At 41.5% G+C, this 20,612-nt stretch overlaps 3 protein-coding genes across 5 annotated transcripts in view; 2 read left to right on the top strand and 1 right to left on the bottom strand.

Annotated features, from left to right (window-relative positions):
- The window catches only part of asap2a (ArfGAP with SH3 domain, ankyrin repeat and PH domain 2a), an 88,638-nt gene extending 82,399 nt beyond the window's left edge, over positions 1-6,239 (top strand). For 2 of the 3 annotated variants that reach the window (XM_082516661.1, XM_082516659.1), the window contains exons 22-28: positions 321-546; positions 1,048-1,188; positions 1,579-1,675; positions 2,099-2,157; positions 2,268-2,347; positions 2,934-3,053; positions 4,707-6,239. In XM_082516661.1, coding sequence (XP_082372787.1) covers positions 321-546; positions 1,048-1,188; positions 1,579-1,675; positions 2,099-2,157; positions 2,268-2,347; positions 2,934-3,053; positions 4,707-4,781 — 798 coding nt within the window. In that variant the 3' untranslated portion in view covers positions 4,782-6,239. The remainder of the gene's footprint in view (positions 1-320; positions 547-1,047; positions 1,189-1,578; positions 1,676-2,098; positions 2,158-2,267; positions 2,348-2,933; positions 3,054-4,706) is intronic. The other variant, XM_082516660.1, reaches the window with a different exon arrangement.
- A 424-nt stretch (positions 6,240-6,663) lies between these two features.
- On the bottom strand, positions 6,664-10,839 carry itgb1bp1 (integrin beta 1 binding protein 1). The gene is made up of 7 exons (XM_082516666.1): positions 10,538-10,839; positions 8,876-8,990; positions 8,713-8,791; positions 8,489-8,619; positions 8,274-8,366; positions 7,728-7,877; positions 6,664-7,643 (listed from the first exon to the last, which is right to left on the bottom strand). Exons 2-7 carry the CDS (start codon positions 8,945-8,947, stop codon positions 7,560-7,562), a joined length of 609 nt encoding a protein of 202 aa, XP_082372792.1. The 5' UTR covers positions 8,948-8,990; positions 10,538-10,839; the 3' UTR covers positions 6,664-7,559.
- Positions 10,840-10,882: 43 nt separating this feature from the next.
- On the top strand, positions 10,883-20,516 carry LOC309695785 (cleavage and polyadenylation specificity factor subunit 3). Its single transcript, XM_082516662.1, has 18 exons — positions 10,883-11,091; positions 11,216-11,279; positions 11,530-11,627; positions 11,733-11,861; positions 11,940-12,117; positions 12,226-12,315; positions 12,418-12,568; positions 12,759-12,934; positions 13,022-13,180; positions 13,615-13,761; positions 13,855-14,007; positions 14,116-14,224; positions 14,415-14,513; positions 14,715-14,809; positions 15,228-15,315; positions 19,243-19,309; positions 19,445-19,541; positions 19,621-20,516. Exons 1-18 carry the CDS (start codon positions 11,021-11,023, stop codon positions 19,720-19,722), a joined length of 2,073 nt encoding a protein of 690 aa, XP_082372788.1. The 5' UTR covers positions 10,883-11,020; the 3' UTR covers positions 19,723-20,516.
- The last annotated feature ends 96 nt before the right edge of the window (positions 20,517-20,612 follow it).

Raw genomic sequence — 20,612 nt, 5'->3', positions numbered from 1 at the left:
GCCAAATGAGAAATCTCCTAAATACTAAAATAATCATTCAAAGTAATGCTAGAAGATTAGTGAGAAGCTTTATTAAAAGGCAAAGACAAAGTCCCATGACTGGGACATTGCTGCCTGCGCAGAGCGTGCAGGAGTCACATGACAGCCATACTTCACTATGAATGCTCACGTGCACCTATGTCAAGTAATGTCAATAAAAAGTTCATGATTGTGGTGCATGTGTAAAGTGCGTGGTACCTAGGTTAATCATATATGATGTGCTCCTGTCTCACATTGTGTAACTGTAATGCTCACATCCTCACATGCATGCCTCCCCTCAGCCGAGCCCCCATCGGAGAGACGAGCGACCGGTCAGCTGTTACACTCCGAGCAGTAACTCCCACCACGTACAGTCCGGCCTCGGCTCCGCCGGCCGTGAAGCTAAGGACAAGCAGCGCCTCTTCATGCCCAACCTGGTCAACAACGAGACTTACGGCACCATAGTCAACACAAACCCCCCTCAGCCCACCACCAACTCTGCTCCACCTCTGCCCCCGAGGAACCTGGGTAAGCTCAGACAGGAGAAATAAAGGCGAATGTAGGTAGAAACCACTGTGAGCGAAACACACCGGCAGGCATTTAATAAATCTGTTACGGTTTATATGAATGGAAAAAAATGATCTCATTCTCCAGATAACACAGATAACCTCACTTCTTCTGAAGCTGGCCTCTTTGCCTGCCTATAAGGAAGTGATATGAATAAAAAAATCAATAAATAAAATCTAGTGACTTGCCACAGTCGGCCTATAATACCATTAGTGTCTGTTTGGAGTGCTGCCAACAGAGCAGAGGACGAACAGCCAGCTGTGTCGCCCCCCTCACGTCCCCACAGCTCTCAGCCTCGGCATTCATTGCCCTCATTAACCGTCGCTCTCAATTACACTGAAATGGAAACGACTTGACTTTATTAGTGGACGCTGGTTCTGGCAAACAGCCCTGCTCTCTCTTAGTCTCCCTTCTTTTTCATTTTAATAACCCCCATCTCCTTTTTCCCCATCTCGTCTCCAGTCCAGTTGTCCGGCCCGGGAGGCTCAGCGTCCAGCACCTGGAAGCCCAGTCCTTTAGACCTGACTGGCCGACAGAGGTCGTCCTCAGACCCCCCTAACATGCATCCTCCGCCGCCGCCCATGAGGCTCACTTCCACTGGAGGTATGGCCCCAGTTTTGTGCACGCTTAAATGCTGCCTTTAAGGCATAGAAACTCGTTCTCAGTCTTGACCAGAGCTACAGTGAAGTGATTTAATAAGACGTAGTGGACATTTTATAGATGTGTTTGGATCGCAGCTCTTCTCAGCGTCTAATAAAACATTTTACTGGAAGAAAGCTGTTAAATGTTTCATTTACATAATCGACACATGCACTTAGCTCACGTTCAGTTTTCTTTTCTTTCCACATGCATATGTCAAAGGTTCTTCTGACCTTAATTTATCAGTTGATCTATTTAAAACCAGACTTCCTGACTCATCACAACATCAGCTTAGTCACATTTTTCTTCACACTGTAAACAAATGAGCTAAAGCAAAGGATTGCTGTGTTCCAGCTCTGGGTCTTCCTACTGCGATGAAGATTGACTCCATGAGCAAGTCAGGTCAGGGGCCACTGGGGTCCCGGGCGGTGCCACCTAAATCTCCCGCAGGGTAAGAACATAAAGGCGCATTTATTTATGCACAGCAAAGTTTTAGATTTCCTTAGATGTAAAAGGCGTGTCGACATGTACTAGAGCTTTCTGAGCTACACAAAAATATTCATGCATTCACACATACACATGAAGATTGTGCACTGCGGTCGTGTGTCTTGTTTTGGCTGCTTGTTTTGTGGCGTTTCTTTCCAAGTGGATAGAGACGCTTCTTTAGCTTCTAGGCTAAGCTCCACATCAAGCCAGACAAGTAATAACTTTCCTCCACAGTCGTCCTTTTGTTTTTTTTGTTTTTTTCTTTTTCCTTCCCACAGGCCTCATAGTGTTGTGATAAATGCCTTTGAGCTTCCTCAAGAGCTCTTTTCTCCATCTTGGTACGACTATCACTCTTCTTTTTTTTTTTCCTTCTTTTTTGTATTTCCAGAAATGATAAAAGCTTCAGCAGAGGGCCCCTAAATCGAACAGAATCTAAAGAAAGAGCATGTGAGTAACATTGTGTGTGAGTTGTTTGAGTATTCGCTCAGATCCCGTTTCTCCTCTGGAAACGTGGAAAGTTTTGTTGTCACCGTGATCTAATTTCCTTTTCATTCCAGCTAAGGAACTGCCAGGATGCCCTCAGAACTCCATAGGTCAGTCTCTGCCTCCAGCCCCCATGCCGAGGAAAGCATACCCAGTGAGTCCCTGATTTTTATTTTTTCAATTAACCCCCCCCCCCCCCCCCCACCCTCCACCCCCTTTAATTATCATCCAGATTTTACTTTGCATATTCATTCAGTTTGCAGTACAGACTCATCTGCAGCTTATTTCCTAATTCATGGCTTACTGCCTTTGTAGAGCTGTGTAAGTCCCCTCCCTATTGTTTCAGTGATTCTAGTGCTTGCTTGTAAATTCAATCCCTTCTGCAGCCTGACTCCATAATTTGGCCTTATTCTGCATGTGAGAGGGCTACTGCTGGCATTATGTGTTTCATGTTAGCACATTTTAAGCGTTTTAATATTGCAAAGCGATTTGAAATTGACTAGAAAAACCAGAAAAGAGTGCACGTCTTTCATTTGCATGGTCTGTACACTAATCCCCCTCGCTGGCTTCTAGTTGTTGGTATTTGCCAGTCCAATCCCATGCAGTGCCGCGATGATTCACAAACCTCATCTTCTCGTCAACTTTGCCTTAGTTTGCTATTTAAAAAGTAAAATCCCACAGATTAACGCAAATGCCCTTGAAATCCTGTGTGTGTGTCTGTGCTTGTTCCCGTGTCCCAGAAGCAGAGGCCAAAGCGAGTGAAAGCCATGTACAACTGTGTAGCCGACAACCCCGATGAGCTGACCTTCTCCGAGGGCGAGGTGATCGTGGTGGACGGAGAGGAGGACCAGGAGTGGTGGGTCAGTATCTGTCACGTTGAAGACTCGGTGTGCAAGTTGTTTTGTGCATCTTGGATGTTTGCACGTGTTTTCAGATTTGAGATATTAAGCATTCTTTGATGGATGTAACTTTGATAAACCATGAGCTCATTCCCTCCTCCTCTTTTTCCGAATGCTGCTGCTTCTGCTTCCTCTGTGGAGCCCCTTGTGTGAACGCTGACCAGCTGCAACTTGTTTTCTCTGAGCCACCCCTGCAGATATGACCGTATTTAGTCAGTCTCACTTTGTGTCCCTCCATGGATCCAGAGTTTCCCCCCGAGGACCCCGTTGCCATGCTTCCTCTCTGTCCTATGTCCAGCTACATTATCACTCTTTTTGTGTCTGAGATATCAAATAACAGCACAGAGCTGCGGCTGCACAAACGGGTCTATCATACACTATATAAAGTCTGTTTCCTATGAAAATATTCTAGAAAACCGGCATAATGAGGAAAGAATGCTTTACAGTGTTTAAAACGTGACTTTTATCTCTGACGTAGTTCCTCTGATAAGCTTTGATCAGCATTTGATGTTGTTACTTGCCATGTTTCATTTAACTTTATCGGAGCAGAAACATGTCCTAGCTTTTTACTTTCAGGTATAGACGACCTTTAAAATGTCTTTAATGGAGATAATAGGTACTGTCTTCTTTATCCTCAAGGTAATTTAAAAGGGGAAAGTCTTTTACGTGTAAAGCTCTCATGTTTGTTGTGACGTAGCCTTTTATTACTCTTTGCAGATTTAGATGGTGTTTCTGTTGATTCAGTTTTGTTTGACAAAATCCCGATTGATTTACATGGATACATGCTCATTTTTCATATAGCTGAAGATGTATTTTTTAGATTCTGAGCCAAACACAGAAAATATAGAAGTATATCAACTAAATCCAAGCACTTTAGAGCCTCTAACGCTGCCTGCTGTATATCCTGATGATACTTGCACACATGACAAATGCTCGTTTCCCCCTCTGTGAGCACTGAGGGACTGTATTTGTGCATTTTCACACTTTTAGCTCAGTATACTTGTGTCAAGCATTATAATATACACCAATAAAAGCCAATGAAGTATGTAAGTAGTAGTTTTGGGATTTAAAATCTCAAAACTGAATCACATGGGTTGAAATCACAAATATTGGAAAAGTCTTCCCCACCTGTTTTTAACTACTCTGTCATTTTCTGTGGTGTTTGGTACTGTCGTAGACTGTATGTTAAAGATGGGCGTAGCTTCCTGCTCTAAAAAAGTGAAGCCAATGCTGAAGTGCCTGAAAGCTGCATTGTTTTATAACGGCCAGCAGGAGGCAGCACTGCTTATTGCCAAAACAGGTGCAAAAACAAACCCTGTTGCTCATTTGATTTGATTTCTAACCTCAGTAAACGCTTCAAGTCTTATTGCATACAGCTCAGTCAGATCCAGGTGTTTGTCCAAACGCTCAGCCTGAGGCTACACAACTTTAGTCAGCCAGTAGGTGACTTCCCCGTGGCTATGTCCATCTTTTAGATGAAGTCTGTGCATACTTTAGTTGACTCAAATAATTTAAGCATTTCTACCCAAACAGACTAAACCCCTCTGTTTTCTTGTCATGGCTGCCTCATATCGTCCTCCGACCTCACGTCTCATCTGTCTTTGCTCTTCGCAGCTGGGCCACATCGAAGGCGAGCCAATGAGAAGAGGCGCCTTCCCCGTTACGTTTGTGCACTTCATCGCCGACTGAAATCCGGGACTCGGGAAGTATCACACGTCCCACTATCACCGACAAAACATCCACCATCGCCCCAGTGTTTGCAGTCGACGTCATCGGCACCATCATCACCATCTTCGCTGGCGTCTTGAGCGAGCTCGTTCAAGCGTCACTGCTGCTCCAGCGAGTCTGGGTGTCACAGGGGACTCATCGGACTCTGTGGTTTTAATGCTTGCAGTTAAAAAAGAAAAACAAAACAAAGATGATTGTAGTGAATGTCCTCTCACAATAAATGCACTTTTCTTGTCTTTTCCCTTGTTGACATGTATGTACAGGATTCCTGTCATCCATTTTCTCCATTATACAGACAGTCCTTAAAGCGACAGCACTGAGAAGATCACAGTGTTGTGTTTTAACTTACTAACAGCTGTCAATGTGAACTTAGTCCCCATGCTTACATTCCATATCTGTGCATGAGCAATTCTGAAATGCCTGCTTTTAGGTGCAGCTTTCCACATATGTAGTAGCCCTCCCGTGTGGAGGTTTTTCTAATGGTGCTAAGTTAACCTTAAAATATGCTGGAAGTTGCACCCAAGGGAGCCTTTCCCTGACCCAATTTCAGTGACGGACTGGCAATCGAGAACGGGGATGCTGCATGTTAAAATAGCCTCCAGCCCATCACACCTGGGAGAGTCCACTTTCCCGAGCCGGCATAGAGTAATAGGAACATGCATCCTCTGCAAGGCTTTCCCCCACACATGCACACTGTCTGCCCCAATTTAAGCTGCGGGGCAGGGGGTCATATTCAAAAGCAACACTCCAGTTATTCCTCCTCCTCCTCTTCTTCCTCCTGATGCAGTGCTGACTGGAGCTGCAACAGGCAGTAATTACCTTTATGCTGAGTCCTGACACCTCAGGCCATCTCTGCCTGTCATCTGCCTTATTAGAGGAATAGAAGCGTGTGCTTGTATGTGCGAGTGCATGTTTTGTCTGTACGGAAATAAGCTGCAAACGAAAGCATATTCAAATAACAGGGAGCAAAAAAAATGAGAGCGTGGGAATGAGATGAAAAGCGGGAGTAAGCTCTGTGACTTTTGTTGCTTCCTTGAGACTTTTTCTTCACAGATGAGCTAAATAGAGAGGGAACACCCTTCCTGCAGCTTAAGCCTCATATAGTACTTTTAAGACAAGTTTATCTAATGCATTGTGAAATAAATATTAAACATAGTGTAATTAACTTCATTTTAGTTGCAGAGCAACTTTCTCTCTGTTCATATTGTTGATATTTAGGCATTTAACCTGAAATCGGAGCCTTTTGTGGATTTGTGAATGGCGAGAGGGTGGTAGCTGATGCGCACTCTCTCCACCGTGTTGATTATTAACTCACTGGATTGTTAAATCTGTTTGTGTAAATAGAGCAGGTTTTGTTTGTGGATATTTAAATGTAAAATATTGAAAATAAAAGGAGGGGAAAAAAAAAAAAAAAAAAAAGCAGGTTAACCCGGGCAGTAAATGTCTTTTAATGCACTGTGGTGATGAGCAGTCACACAACCTCAGCTGGGCCTGTGTGTGTGCTGTAAACATGAATACAGATACTAATGTGTGCACGCACACACACAAACACTATTCAAATCATTCTCATTAACAGTCTGTGAATCACTGCATTGACTCCTAACTCTGTTGTGCAAGTAAATCGGAGAAAAACAAACAAACTGGAACAATAAAATCTGAAATAGTGCAAGGCGTCGGTGTGTTTCTTCTTCAGAGTTTGTGATCCAGCAGCAAGTGTTTTTTCTTCCATTACCATATTTCGTGACCTGCATTTTAAAAACAATCTTGTCAAGCTAAGAGTTAAATGATGTCTCATGAGCTCCCTCTGCTGGCAAATGCACTCAAGAAAAGGAAAACGCTCCCCTGCTGTACCTGATCCACGTCTTTATTTTCCTTCTTCACACACATTTTCAACTGGACCAAAGTATTATTTCACAAGGTGAAGTCAAGTTAGTACCACAACTGTAAACAAGTCCCACAAAATCTTACATGTGTCGCTACCAGCCTGTTAAAATTTACTTTTTCCCAGCTAATCACACTTTTGGTACCAAGAGTTTTAAAAAAAAAAAAAAAAGAAAATTTTAAAATAAGCTCAAGTAAATCTTTAAAAATGAATAAATCCCACAAATTAAGATCAATGTGTCCAAAAAGTCAGGCGATATTTGTAACATTCCTTCTGGTCAAAAAGTGACCACTATTGTACCAATACTGCTGTTAGAAAACAAAACACTCACAGGGTTTCAAAACCTGAAGAGGGATTTGAGTGATTTCCTCTTGAAGCCAGCTGTCACATCTGTGTACCGAGCAGTTAATCCGATGATTGTCTTCCGTGAATTAACATATGCCAGCAAAGTTTTAGCACTATGTAGTACTATTGCGTACATTAAATACACTTAACGTTACACTTATAAAAGCTCTGCATTGTGTCCCAAAGCTATATTTAATGCAACCGTTTGCCTCCTTACTACACCTTCTTTTAATATTTATTGTGAGAAGGCAAAAAAAACAACAAATTCCAGGGAAGTGACTCAGAAAAATTCACCACAGTTCTGTTTTAACTGGATGGATTACAGGAAGGGGAACAACAGCTAGCTCACGCCAGACTTTTCCATCAATAACAAAGATTACGCACCATCAGATCTGCCCTTTAGATGACCTCTCAGAAGGGTAAGAAAGCAAAGGTGCAACATTTTTGCCAATAACAATGCTGGTTGTCTAACTGTTGCTGGTTTTGCAGATGTTTCGCTCTCATCCCAACTCTCACTCGGAGCCTCTGGACTTGTCTGATGTCAGAACGCAGTCGAAGGAGGCCGACAACACTTTGCAGATGGACTGCGCCTGCTCCTGTTCAGACAGACAGCAGATGTCACGCATCAGGGAAAGGAAACGCACAGTGACCGTGTAAAAGACCTTCCATTTTGTACTTACTGAGCTGCTGCACTGGTACACCCAGATGCTGCACTCTTCTTGCTCTGTGTCAGTGGTTTTCAGAGCCAGCAGGTTCTTCCCCGCGCCTAGCCCGTCATCGTAGCACAGCATACGCACGATCAGGTAGAGAGGATGGCGATGCAGCACATTCTGAGAGTGTAGAACAAAAACACATAGTAGGGGTCTTTTTCAATTTGTTAACTCCGTTTCCAAAAATGATTTGCAAATCATTTGTGTGCCATGTTTAATTTAAGTTAAATTACGTTAAAATTAAACTGTTAAATCAAATCACATCAAAGGTTGGAAGTGTGAAATTTCACTGCACATTCACAGAATTCACGCTCACTTTGAATTTGATGCCAGCAACATTTTTCAGTGCATTGAGGGCAGGAGCATGTTTACCACCCTGTTGCATCACCTCTTCTTTTTAAAATTCAGGTAACCGAGGAGCTCAGTTGTTGTAGTTTAGACACCAAAATGTTCCTCCGTTCTTGGGATACTCTTCGAAATGACTGTGTACCACCTTTCTATTCCTTTACTACTCACACACTGGTCCAGCGACGCCACCTTGACGCCGTACTTGGACACTACGAGAACCATCTCCTCATCTCCGGGAACAAATGGCAGCTTTCCATCTTGCTATGAGAAGAGGAAGCAAAATTTGCAGTACCTTCTCTGTTTTATATCAGAATAATTACAGCATGTTTCCAAGGAGAAAGGTTAAAGTTAAAATGTGCCCAGATCTTTCTCCAGCTTCTTACCTGAGCAGCATCAATGTAGTTGATGAGGTCCAGCGGTTCCTGGAGGGTCTTGCTCATGTCAAACTTTAACTTCTCAATAGCACCCACATATTTCACCCGAAACTCAGCGCATGTCTCAGATGTGTTGTTCCCTATAGACAAAAAACAACAACAACAAAAAAAACACCAGTTAGAAAATTAAACTGCGAGGCTGCTTCAAAATTTTAACAGGAAGTCAAGCTGACCTGAGCTTTTGGTGGAGTCCGTGTCAAGGCTGGCAACAGTACTCGATCTGGAGAGTCCTCCCAAGCTGGAGTCCACAGACTGCAGTGAGACAGAAACATTAGACAGCGCCGCCTTAATGAAACGCAAAGACACACGTGTCTGCATGCTTGTGTTGTTAACCACCTTGCTCTTTGTGCTGATCTCACTGCTTTGCGAGCTGCTGCTGCTGTGGCGCTTTTTGCCTTTCCGGAACATCCTTCACCATGACGACCGCATCCAGCCCTCCAGACCCGCTGACCTGGATCATCACAGGGCTCAGAGTTAAACGCGCAGCATGGCTGCCTTCTCAGGTGTTAATGGAGCCCATAAATAATTAAATGCAGGACACAGGAGCATATACGGTTTGAATAATTGATACCTAGTTTGTTCCTCTTTCTTATAAGAGAAGAAGAAAAATAAAGATGATCCCACACTGCTTAAATGACACTGGGGGTCTGGGCTCTGGGGAGGCCAATCCATGACTGATAGTGTTCTACTGTGTGTTTCTCTACCCTGGTATACTTTTACTGCATTGGCAGTGTTTTTGGGATTACTGTCATTCTGGAAAATAAAGGCGTTGCCAATCAGGCCCTTTCCCGATGGCACTGCCCAGTGGATTAAAATCTGATGGTACTTTTCTGTGTTCATAATTCCATCAATTTTAAAAAGGTCCACAACAGCACTGGCTGAAAAGCAGCCCAAACCATGAGAGAGTAGTGTGTTTTACAGATGGCTGCACACATTCACCATTGGACCGTTCTCCTCTCCTCCTTTATACATGCTGATGACATTCTGAACCACTAATGGCAATTTAAAGAAAGAAAAGATTCATGGGTGTGTGTTTAGTGGCTTCATTGAAAGTAAAATATTAAGAAATGAGGGCTGGCTTAAAACAACTGCTAAATATCTTTCATGAAATTCATGAGATTTCTTGGATATTTATATAATTTGTATTACTTTGGCAAGTACATGTTTCCGGTTGGTTTCTTTTTAAAAAATTAAAAAATAAAAATTGGGCTTTATTTTTATTCTAGCGAACTAAAATCCTTTCCCTCAGTCTTCTAGACCAGTTTTAGTTAAACTATAATAACCTTGAGTCATCCACACAAAAAGACATCCTAATTAAAATAACAACATCCACAAGTGAAAGGTGAGATATTTGTTCGAGTAGTTTCTTCGTGTAGGAAGGTGTACTTGTCCTGGGAACTCTGAAAGCAAAGTTAAACTAAGGCTAGAAAAGCTACAGTATATTCAGTCACCACCGCTGCTAAACCGCATTTCACTTTCAACTTGAGTTTAATCACGTCTGAGTCTGAAAATAACTCAGGACCAGAATACTCAGAATAACAGACGATATAACACTCAAACAAGAGCCTAAATTGATAATATCGATTATAAACACAAATTTGTGAGATTATTTGTACTTTTTAACATTATAGTATAGTATTACAGTACTATTTAACAACGCGTACAACCACCAAGTTTAAAAACAGGAGCACCATTTAAACAGGAAACTACACCTGCAACTGTAACAGCCTCGTTTAGGTGCGGCTTGAACAGCGTGTCTGTAAACAGATGAAGCTAACGGAGTCCCAGGCTACAGACACCAAAGGTTAAGACGCCTATCACCCAAACTACGAGCTGCTCTGTGCTTGTAGTGCTGTAGCTACAAGAAAACCTGAGTGACTCAAACTTATCCTACTCACTCTTGGTCGCATTCATTTTAAAAGTTACAAGCCGAGGACTTCCTCGGAGGGGCTTGTAAAGAGAGTGAATTATCTAACGCTAACATGACTTGAAACATACCTGTTGTAACGAGGTGCTCTCAGTGTACCGTTTATCTGCTTTTCTTCCAATCCACTTTCTATTTATCCAGTTTGACTCTTCGGCTTCCCTTTGAGCTTTGAAGCCTACACCCAACACCACTTAAAGGGGACGCAACGCAGAGGAAAAATAAACACATAAAAATCCTACGAATAATACGGATTATTGTGTCGATACATTGCTGAACTTAAAATAGATAATCCTAAATTGAGCTAATATATTTAACTGCCGTGCCTCTTTTTGCGTCGGGTTGTTTAATAAATGTTAGATCAAAGCTGGTAAAAGCCAACCGACGTGCGTCTCGGAACTTCTGTCACACGACTTGATTCCAGTCGGGCGTATTTTGGACACGCCCCCGGAAGTTCATTCAGAAAACACATTGAGTGCAGTATTATCGGATTTGTTATTATTATTTTTATTTTATTTTTTTGTATTTTAAAAATGACACTAAAATTTTAGAACAGAATGGCCACAAAACGCAAAATAGAGATAATTGTCCCTGCCGAGGAAAGCGACCAGCTCCTGATTCGTCCACTGTGAGTTAATTTCTATTTTTTAGATATATGCACATACATATAAATATTATATTTTATGGCTGATTCATTGTGCCACCATAAAACCACATACATGCACTGATACCGTATTTGGCTCATGTTGCAGCGGTGCTGGGCAGGAGGTTGGGCGGTCATGCATTATCCTGGAGTTCAAAGGAAGGAAAATTATGGTAAAATAAATAATAACAAATAATTGGTTATACACTTATATCAATAGCAATAATAACTATATTACGGTTACCTGTTTGAAGGAGTACAAAGTGCAATTTTTTGTTTTTGATCCATTCATTCAATACAATTAAATTAATTTTATTATTTTATATATTTTGACATATAGTTGCCATTGTAGTATTTCATGTCCGAAAGCAGCATTGATGCAGATTGGATTTAAATGAACAAAGCTGTATTTGTGTGTGGCAGCTGGACTGCGGCATTCACCCTGGATTGGAGGGGATGGACGCTCTCCCATACATAGATTTGATTGACCCAGCTGAGATAGACCTGCTGCTGATCAGCCAGTGAGGCTCAACTGCCCTGTCTCCTTTACATTTTCACATTTTTCCTGCACAGAAACGACAGTTTAGATCTCTAATTATTGCTGGTTTTATGTGTTCTCATTTCAGCTTCCACCTGGATCACTGTGGAGCTCTGCCCTGGTTCCTCCAGAAGACCAGCTTTAAAGGGAGGACCTTCATGACTCATGCCACTAAAGCCATCTACCGCTGGCTCCTATCAGACTATGTTAAAGTCAGGTAGGGGCAAAGGTGCCTAGAGACAATTACCTTTTAATTGCAGTGCAGCATACAGTCATATTTTTATTATTATTGCAGTAACATCTCGGCAGATGACATGCTTTACACTGAAACCGACCTGGAGGAGAGCATGGACAAGATAGAGACAATCAACTTCCACGAGGTCAAAGAGGTGGCTGGGATCAAGTTTTGGTGCTACCACGCTGGTCATGTGCTGGGAGCTGCTATGTTCATGATCGAAATAGCTGGAGTCAAAGTAAAATTGCTGTTGTTTAATCGATAATGATAAGAAAGGATTGTTCGCTTAATTTTTTTTAAAAAGCTAACCTACATGTATATTCCCCATCTCCTTTTCCCTCCAAAGCTTCTGTACACAGGAGACTTTTCCCGCCAAGAAGACAGGCACCTCATGGCAGCTGAGATCCCCAGTGTCAAACCTGACATCTTAATCATAGTATGACATTATTTAACTATAATAAGTCATATTGAACACCTTTTTAAAAGGCTCCGTAGGTGATCGAAACATAGTCAGAAACTATTATTTGTCTTTCTGCAGGAGTCCACCTACGGCACTCACATCCATGAAAAAAGGGAAGAGCGAGAAGCTCGGTTCTGTAACACCGTCCATGACATTGTCAACAGAGAGGGTCGCTGTTTAATCCCTGTGTTTGCTTTGGGACGAGCACAGGAACTGCTGCTTATCTTGGGTTAGAAGTCATGTTTGACTCCCTGATACTGAAAATGTGATAATGTGTGTCAATATTGTTAACCTCAATGTTCAAATTTATGTTTAGCACTGGATTTCCTCTGATAGTTATGACTTTGGTTATTTGTCTTCTCTTTATCCCATTATCACTCATAGAAGTCTGTAAGATTGGGTTTAATGTTCTCTTGCAGACGAGTACTGGCAGAATCACCCAGAGCTCCATGACATCCCCATCTATTATGCTTCTTCCCTGGCCAAGAAGTGCATGGCTGTGTACCAGACATATGTTAACGCAATGAACGACAAGATCCGCAAGGCCATAAATATCAACAACCCTTTTGTCTTCAAGCATATCAGCAATCTGAAGGTAGAGACTGTCACAGAAACCCTGTGCATATTCTCAGGCTTGACTATCTCTCTCCAAAAATAAAGCAGCACTGTCTATTCTTTCCAGAGCATGGATCACTTTGATGATATTGGCCCCAGCGTGGTGATGGCGTCTCCGGGCATGATGCAGAGCGGGCTCTCCAGGGAGCTCTTTGAGAGCTGGTGCACCGACAAGAGGAATGGAGTTATCATCGCCGGTTACTGCGTGGAGGGCACACTCGCCAAGGTTAGAGCACAGCAGGACAGCAAAAAAAAATTTTCTGAGCAAAGTGGGAAAAGATGCTGTGATCTAATAATCGATATGCTGATTCAATTGCACCAGATTGCCGTTATTTACAGCAATTTTCAAGCCATCAAATTTAAAACTCAGAAGCTGTGACAAAAGACAGGAATTACTCATTTTTTAAAGAAAATAAATTAAGTTGCCACAAGAAGAAGGAAAAAAAGTTTTCAGTGTTCTTTGTTCATTTTCTCTAATAAAAATGAATCGAACATGTGAAGTTTTTAGGTCATTAATTTGGCAAAGCAATCAAACTGAAGGCTCTAAAAGCAATTTACGTGCCATTTTCTTTAACTATTTTCTAAATCCTTTCACTGACTAAATGATTTATCAAGAAGATAATTGTAAAATCAGTCCTCAGTTATTTGCACACTCTACAGCACATCATGTCTGAGCCCGAGGAGATCACCACCATGTCGGGACAGAAGCTGCAGCTAAAGATGTCGGTGGACTACATCTCCTTCTCCGCCCACACTGATTACCAGCAGACCAGCGAGTTCATCAGAGCCCTCAAACCGCCACATGTGGTATGAGAAGAAAACAGTGTGGTGAAATTCACAGTTCTCTTGACTCGTCTTTTTTTGTCCTTTGCATAAAATGTTGCACATGTTTAATTTCAGATCCTGGTACATGGGGAGCAGAATGAGATGGCGCGCCTGAAAGCCGCGCTGATCAGAGAGTACGAGGATAACGACGAGGTTCACATCGAAGTCCACAACCCTCGCAACACTGAGGCTGTCACGCTGAACTTCAGAGGAGAGAAGCTGGCTAAGGTGCAGTACGCTTTTTGTGATCAGCAGTCGCTGAATTGTGCGTATGCTTTTTAATGACACTGTTAAAAATGACAAATCCACTGAAAATGGATACACTTCTCTTCTCAGGTGATGGGCTCACTGGCTGATAAGAAGTGTGTTCAGGGTCAAAGGGTATCAGGCATACTGGTGAAGAAGAATTTCAACTACCACATCCTCAATCCCTCTGACCTTTCCAGTAAGTTCACTTTCATTGTCCCCAGATGGAGAACAGGGCCACCAAAGCATTTTAGTAGCGTTGATGCTTCATGACTCTGTCATTGTTTTGGGGTATTTGGCCTCAAAACTAAACCAAAGTAGACTATGAATGAATGAATGAAACATTCCTCCTCTCGGAGCTGTACTGACCTGATCTGTCTGTTCTGCAGCGTACACAGAGCTGGCCATGAGTACAGTGAAACAGACCCAGGCCATCCCCTTCACTGGACCCTACTCACTGCTTGTCTGCCATCTGAGGAATCTCACAGGTAAGACTGCGTGACCATTTCTGTGGGAATCTCGATGACCATCTCTGCAGACAGTAGACTGTCTGAGACCATCCAAACTCATAAAAAGAAACAAAAAAACACAACTGCCCACATTGTTGCAGTTTGACACGTACTGCAACCTTTTGAGTTTTGTCAGCGTGTGAGTGATTTTTACCCCGTAGTGGTGACCGTCTTTCTCAGGTGATGTTGAAGAGCTGGACGGAACTGAGAAGAACACTTTGAAGATCTTTAAAAACATCACTCTAATCCAAGAGGCCGGCATGGTGCTGCTAGAGGTGAGAGCCCACAACGTAGCGCTGTGCTTTTCACACCAGTGTGCAAAACTGGGAGTCCTAAATGTATTTCTTTAGAGGATAGACACAGGGTTTGATATCACTGAAACACTCTAATAATCCTTTTAACAAGGTAAGAAGGTGAACACTGCACCAGTGTGCCACGTAATAGCAACTACTCATTTATGTTTTCTGCTGCTTTCCACGTGCATGTGTCCAGTGAACTACAATCCTGGGTTTGGTTCGGTGCAGACTATTGACTGGATCACTCTCCTTTGTAGCCATATAAAATCTAAGGGACAACTTTATGATTGGTTATTTCTGCTCCTAGCCACAGATTTTTAAAGGGAGTGTACGTTGTGATGCTCAGAGACAGCTTGGGACTTGTGTTTTATTAATTTGTCTTTATCTGCTGTTTCAGTGGATAGCTAACCCTCTAAATGACATGTATGCTGATGCTGTCACCACCGTGGTACTGGAGGTGCAGTCCAACCCAAAGGCTCAAAAAGGTCAGCTTGGTTATATAGACCCATATAAAAGATGGATGTAGGTAAGATGAAATCGCACACTGGTTTGTTCACACACACTTTGAAGCCTGAAATTAAACAGTTTGGCTGTGACATTTGAGCTAAGGGCTGTTGAAATCCCCAATCCACCTGATGTCATAGAAGTCATAGTCTTGGTGATTCTGGCCATTAGATTGTTTCTTTAATCATTTCTTTTGGTCGATGATCATGCACTCCTTGTTAGTTTTTGGTTTTTATGACATATTAAGTTCCCCTTTGTTTTTCTCCTTGCTATAATCAGGACCTTTGGATGTGTAATACACCTATTATAGTCTAGCATCCAGAAACTGCACAAATGGATTGGGTTCTGTGCACAAAGTACTCATGCACTATATTAACAGTTCACTCAGAACTTTATATATGGGATTGTTATCACGAATACCCATGAAACACCTGGAGTTGCTTCATGGCACACTTTTTGGGAATTATTGTCTTTAATCCTGCATTTGTGTGATTGAAAAGTGTGTGCAATGACACAGTTTTAAAGATTTGGCCTAAATAATTCTGGAGTGAATGAGCCTAAACATGATGACCGGACTAGTGACACCATATAACCTGTGACTCTCACACATGCACGTATGACTTGCCAGTTTCAGCTGAAACAATTTCAGTGTTTCAAACCATGTTCCAGAGTTTTTAGTTCACCGTTCATGAGGTTTCAAGAAGAAAATGAAAGACAGATCTGAATGTTTGAAAGTGTTTTGGAAAAACTCTGTAAAGATTAGATGAACAATACTCAAAGGATAAATCCAACTGGTTTATTTTGTTAGATAAGTTGAACAAAAAGTTAAACAAGCAAGTAAATAAAGAAACAAGGTAAAATGAAGTAAGAGCAAAAAAGTTAACAAGTAAATAAAGAAACAAGGTAGAGGAGAGAAAACCCCAACAATCCCCTCTGAGCAAGCACTAGGCGACAGTGGGGAGGAAAAACTGCCTTAAAACGGGCAGAAACCTCCGGCAGAACCAGGCTCAGGAGGGGGCAGTCAACTGCCGGGACTGGTTGGGGGGGTGAACAGAGGTGGAGCAAGACGAGGCTACATCAGTTGAAGAAGCAGCAGAGTTCCTCTTCCGGAAAAAGCTGAAGAATTTTTTCTTCTTTTTCATGGACTTTTCCACGAGGGCCTTTTTCTCCAGGATGAGGGTTCTCAACTCATCGATGGTTTCTGTGTTTTGCCTCTCAAGTTTCTTGCATGTTTGTTCCACCTGTTCTAATGTTGCTTGTGTTTCTTCAAGCTTTTCTTTGAGGTCTTTGGATGTTGCCTCCTGTGTCAGCTTTGCCTTCTGCAGGTCTGCATTTCTCAGTTGATCTTCTTTGTGCAGGCCTTCTAGCTGCTCATTTCTTTTCTGGATGTCGCGGAGCGTACACTGCAGGTCTTCATGCGTTCTGTCTTATTTTTGCTTTTGGGCCTGCATTTCTGTGTTTTCCCGCTTCAAGTTGTTGAATTCCAACAATATCCCCTTAATGAGCTCTGAGTTGTTTTTTGCCATTTGATCGATCCTTTTCTGCATCTGTGAGCATCGTTTTTCCAGTGTTTCCTTTTCTCCCTCCAGCTCACTTGTTTTGACCTTCAGTTCATTACAGAATTCTTGCATTTTTTGATTTTTACTCTCAAAGTCCTTGATAATGCACTTTTCTTCTGTCAGTCTTTCTTGCTTTTGCTCTTTCTCTTGAAGGAGGTCTTTCTTTTGGACCAGTGTTTGATCCAACCTTACCTTCACCATTCTGTACTTTTCCTGCATGCCTTGGAGTTCGCGCTGCAGGTCGTTTTGCTTTGTGTCCTGTTGTTCCTTCTGTTGGAGGACTTCTTTATTTTTTTCTTCAGCTTCATCAAGCTTTTTTTGGAGCAGGTGATTCTTTTGGTCCATGTATTAGAGATCCCACTCTATCTTATCAATCGTCGCTTTCCTGCCTTGAAGCTGCTCGGACATTTCTTTAACTTCAGCGCTCTTTTTCTTGTTTTCTTTGATGAGGAATACAATCTGCTCTCTGGCTTGAGCAAACTTGATCCCCCAGCCCTCATTAATAATGTTGATGTCGGGCTGGCGCTGTAGTGTTTCTTCCAGGTGTTTGTTTTGTGCTTCCATTTGTAAGCACTTCTTCTCCAGGTGACGTTTTTCTTCTTCAATTTGTTGAATTTTGTTCTGGAGATGGTTGTTTTCATTCCTACTCTCCTGTAATGCCCTTTGGATGGATAAGAGGCCATTTGGAGAAATTGGCCGGCCACGCGTTGAAGGAGAGGCGGCGTAATCTTTTTGTCTTGGTTGCCGTAATCTTGGATACATGTTGGCGTTTGTATCCGATGACTCTGAGAGGTTTCCAAATTTTTCTGTAGTGAACGTTTGAAGGCTGCAAACAAACGAACTAAAAATTGCTGTTTCTCACCCCTACTTAAGGAAAAACTTCAAAGGATCAAAGATCCTTGTGACATCATCACTCCTAAGCCAATCAGATTGTCACATGACATTTTGAAATGTGGAATGGGGATATATATCTACGTGACAGAGCTATAATAAATGTTTAGTTTTTTTTAATCATCCTACTTTTTATAAAAGGGAACATTATTTAAAGAATATGTATTTAATTAAAAAACTCTGTATTCATCTAAAGGGTATAACAAGAAGGGTGACCTTCCTGCTCGAAAATGAAATGACCAAAATAAATGTATTTCTCTGCAATTACAAACTCTGTGTAAACAGTCTTGGTGTCAAAATAAAGCTAACACTGGTGAGATGTCATCAGAGCTGTAAATATTACTGCAGAAGTTACTGTGACTCAAACATAGAAAATTTGATTTTTTATTTCCCTCACCTAATTTTTAAAAGTATTTTATAGCAGCGGTCCCCAACCCCCGGGCCTCGGACCGGTACCGGTCCGTGAGTCGTTTGGTACCGGGCCGCGAGAGTTGAGGCTCAGGTGTGAAATGTATGGTTTTCAGGGTTTTTATCGGTTTTCAGCGTTACTTTGTTATCGTTTTTATTGTTTACTCGGTTTTCCTGGGTCTCTTCACGTGTGTTATGAATAAATTTTCTTTTTTTCGGTACCGGTACTAGTTTTATTTTGTTGTATTTATCCGCGACACCTTAAAGGCCGGTCCATGAAAATATTGTCGGGCATAAACCGGTCCGTGGCGCAAAAAAGGTTTTATAGCATATAACACCTTTGAAAATATGCTTTGGTTCCCATTTAAGTCCAGAAAATCCTAAATCAAGATATGGATATTACCTGTCCACAGATTCATGGTGACGTAACTGCTCTTTTAACTGTCTGGTGTCTTTGCTTTGTTTGTTGTTTGCAGACATGGTTTACATGAGCTTTTAGCTGAGATTCAGAGGTTTCTGTGGACACTACTCATGTCAGCACTTATATTTCGGACCTCGTGTTATAATCGATTAAACGCGATCTCCTCCCTTTTGCCCCCATTTTTGATGTTTTGGGTGCAAATGATCAGGCATTACATTCTCATAATAAATCAGATAAGATACTGCAAATAATTAAGCATACTATACTTTGTCATATATATTATGTTACATGTGACCATAATTTAAAAAAAATATTTAAAAGATATATAGTCTTAGTCTTTAATTGAAGAATGTTTTTACTAAAGTCATAAATCAAATGAAAAGCAGGGAAATTATAACATAAAAACTGACATTTTTTGCTGTAAGAGGAGTCGCCCCCTAAGGGCCATTAGAAGTACTGCATTGGTTTCACATTTCAGAACTCGATGTTACATCCATCTTTTAAACACAGTTAACAAAGCGCCATCGCCATTAAGCACGTGGTGTACACGTGTGTTTAGTTGCTGCTGTAAGTTTGAGGCGGGTGCTATCTGGTTAATGCCAGTGATCTGCTTTCTGCCTTATGAGCAGTGATGGAGACCCAGAGCAGCACTATGGACATGGATGTTTTCCATACTCGGCTAGAAGTCATGTTGCAGTAAGTGACAGAATAAATCCATAAAACATTTTTATAATGCAGTAGCATGAATATTTTTATGGAAATGAAGTTCCTCGGATAAATAGTTGCTAAGCTCTTAATGAATTATGTTATTTGTCTGCTGTCTGTTTTCAGGGACATGTTTGGAGAAGAATGCGTGAACTTCAGCGATGGTAAAATCATCTCTGTGACTGTGGACGGGAAGACGGTGCACATTTGCTTGAAAACAAGGGTGAGGGTCTTTTGTCCTGTTAATGGGAGCTGCTGATTTGGTGTTTGAGTATGTCGCTGACTTCTTATCCCCTCACCAGTCTGTGTGCTACGAAGATGAATGCACAGAGGACGATTCACTCAGAGAGATGGTGGAACTGGCGGTGCAGCGGCTCTATGACGCTCTAAACCCCGTTATCTGAAGAAAGACACACACCTGCCTGCGGGTCTCCAGACATTGTTAGTGATCAGATATACACACACAGTTGGGACATCGTGTTAATGTAGATTAAAAACAAAATGCTGTGATTTGCATTGAAAAACACATTTTATCCACAGAGCATAGAAAACATCAAATGTTTAAACTGCGAAAATGTATGATTAGCTCAAGACGAGCTCATTTTTACTTGGATGGCAGCATCACTTCTTAGGAAAGTTGGAACAGTCATGTTTATCCACCAGATTGTCTGTTTTATGTATTGTAGATGATGAGACAGTCTTCGTAATTTTACAGAGGAACATTCTGAAATTGTTCCACAGTTTACAGAGCTGTTTCACAGACTGAAGAAACACAGTAACAAGTGAGCAAGACTGACTTGCGAGAATAAGCTATGTGATGTTATTTAACAGATTCTTGTGTTGTTTGTATTGTAAGCACTTTTAATTATAAAATACATCATTATGTTAACTGCGTTTGAGTGTAGATTCACTGCAGGTTTCATTTGACCTGAGTTCATTATTAATATGCACTGATATGACTTGTTTACTTTTAAATGTGATGATGTGTGTGAATTTCTAAATGCACTACATGTGCTGTAAGTATTTGTTGTTTTAAGAAGGCTTCTACTTTAAAAACAGTGTTGTGTTTACTTTTGTCGATTTTAAATATACAGTATTCATTGTAATCGTGTGATCTTTGGACATACACATGCTTGTTTTATGTAATTTAATATTTATTTTTGTTTTAAAATCTGTTCTCACTAAAAGCACTACATGCATTGACAAAATCAAATAAAAAGAGGCAACACAAACAGTGCCCATAAGTCTTTTATTCATTAAATATCTGAAAAAATATACCCAGTAATTTCACAAT

The sequence above is a fragment of the Aulonocara stuartgranti genome, assembly GCF_965226115.1.
Source record: "Aulonocara stuartgranti genome assembly, chromosome: 19".
Taxonomy (NCBI): Eukaryota; Metazoa; Chordata; class Actinopteri; order Cichliformes; family Cichlidae; genus Aulonocara; species Aulonocara stuartgranti.
The sequence above is the reverse complement of the archived record's forward strand: the minus strand, read 5'-3'. Positions and strand labels throughout refer to the sequence as shown.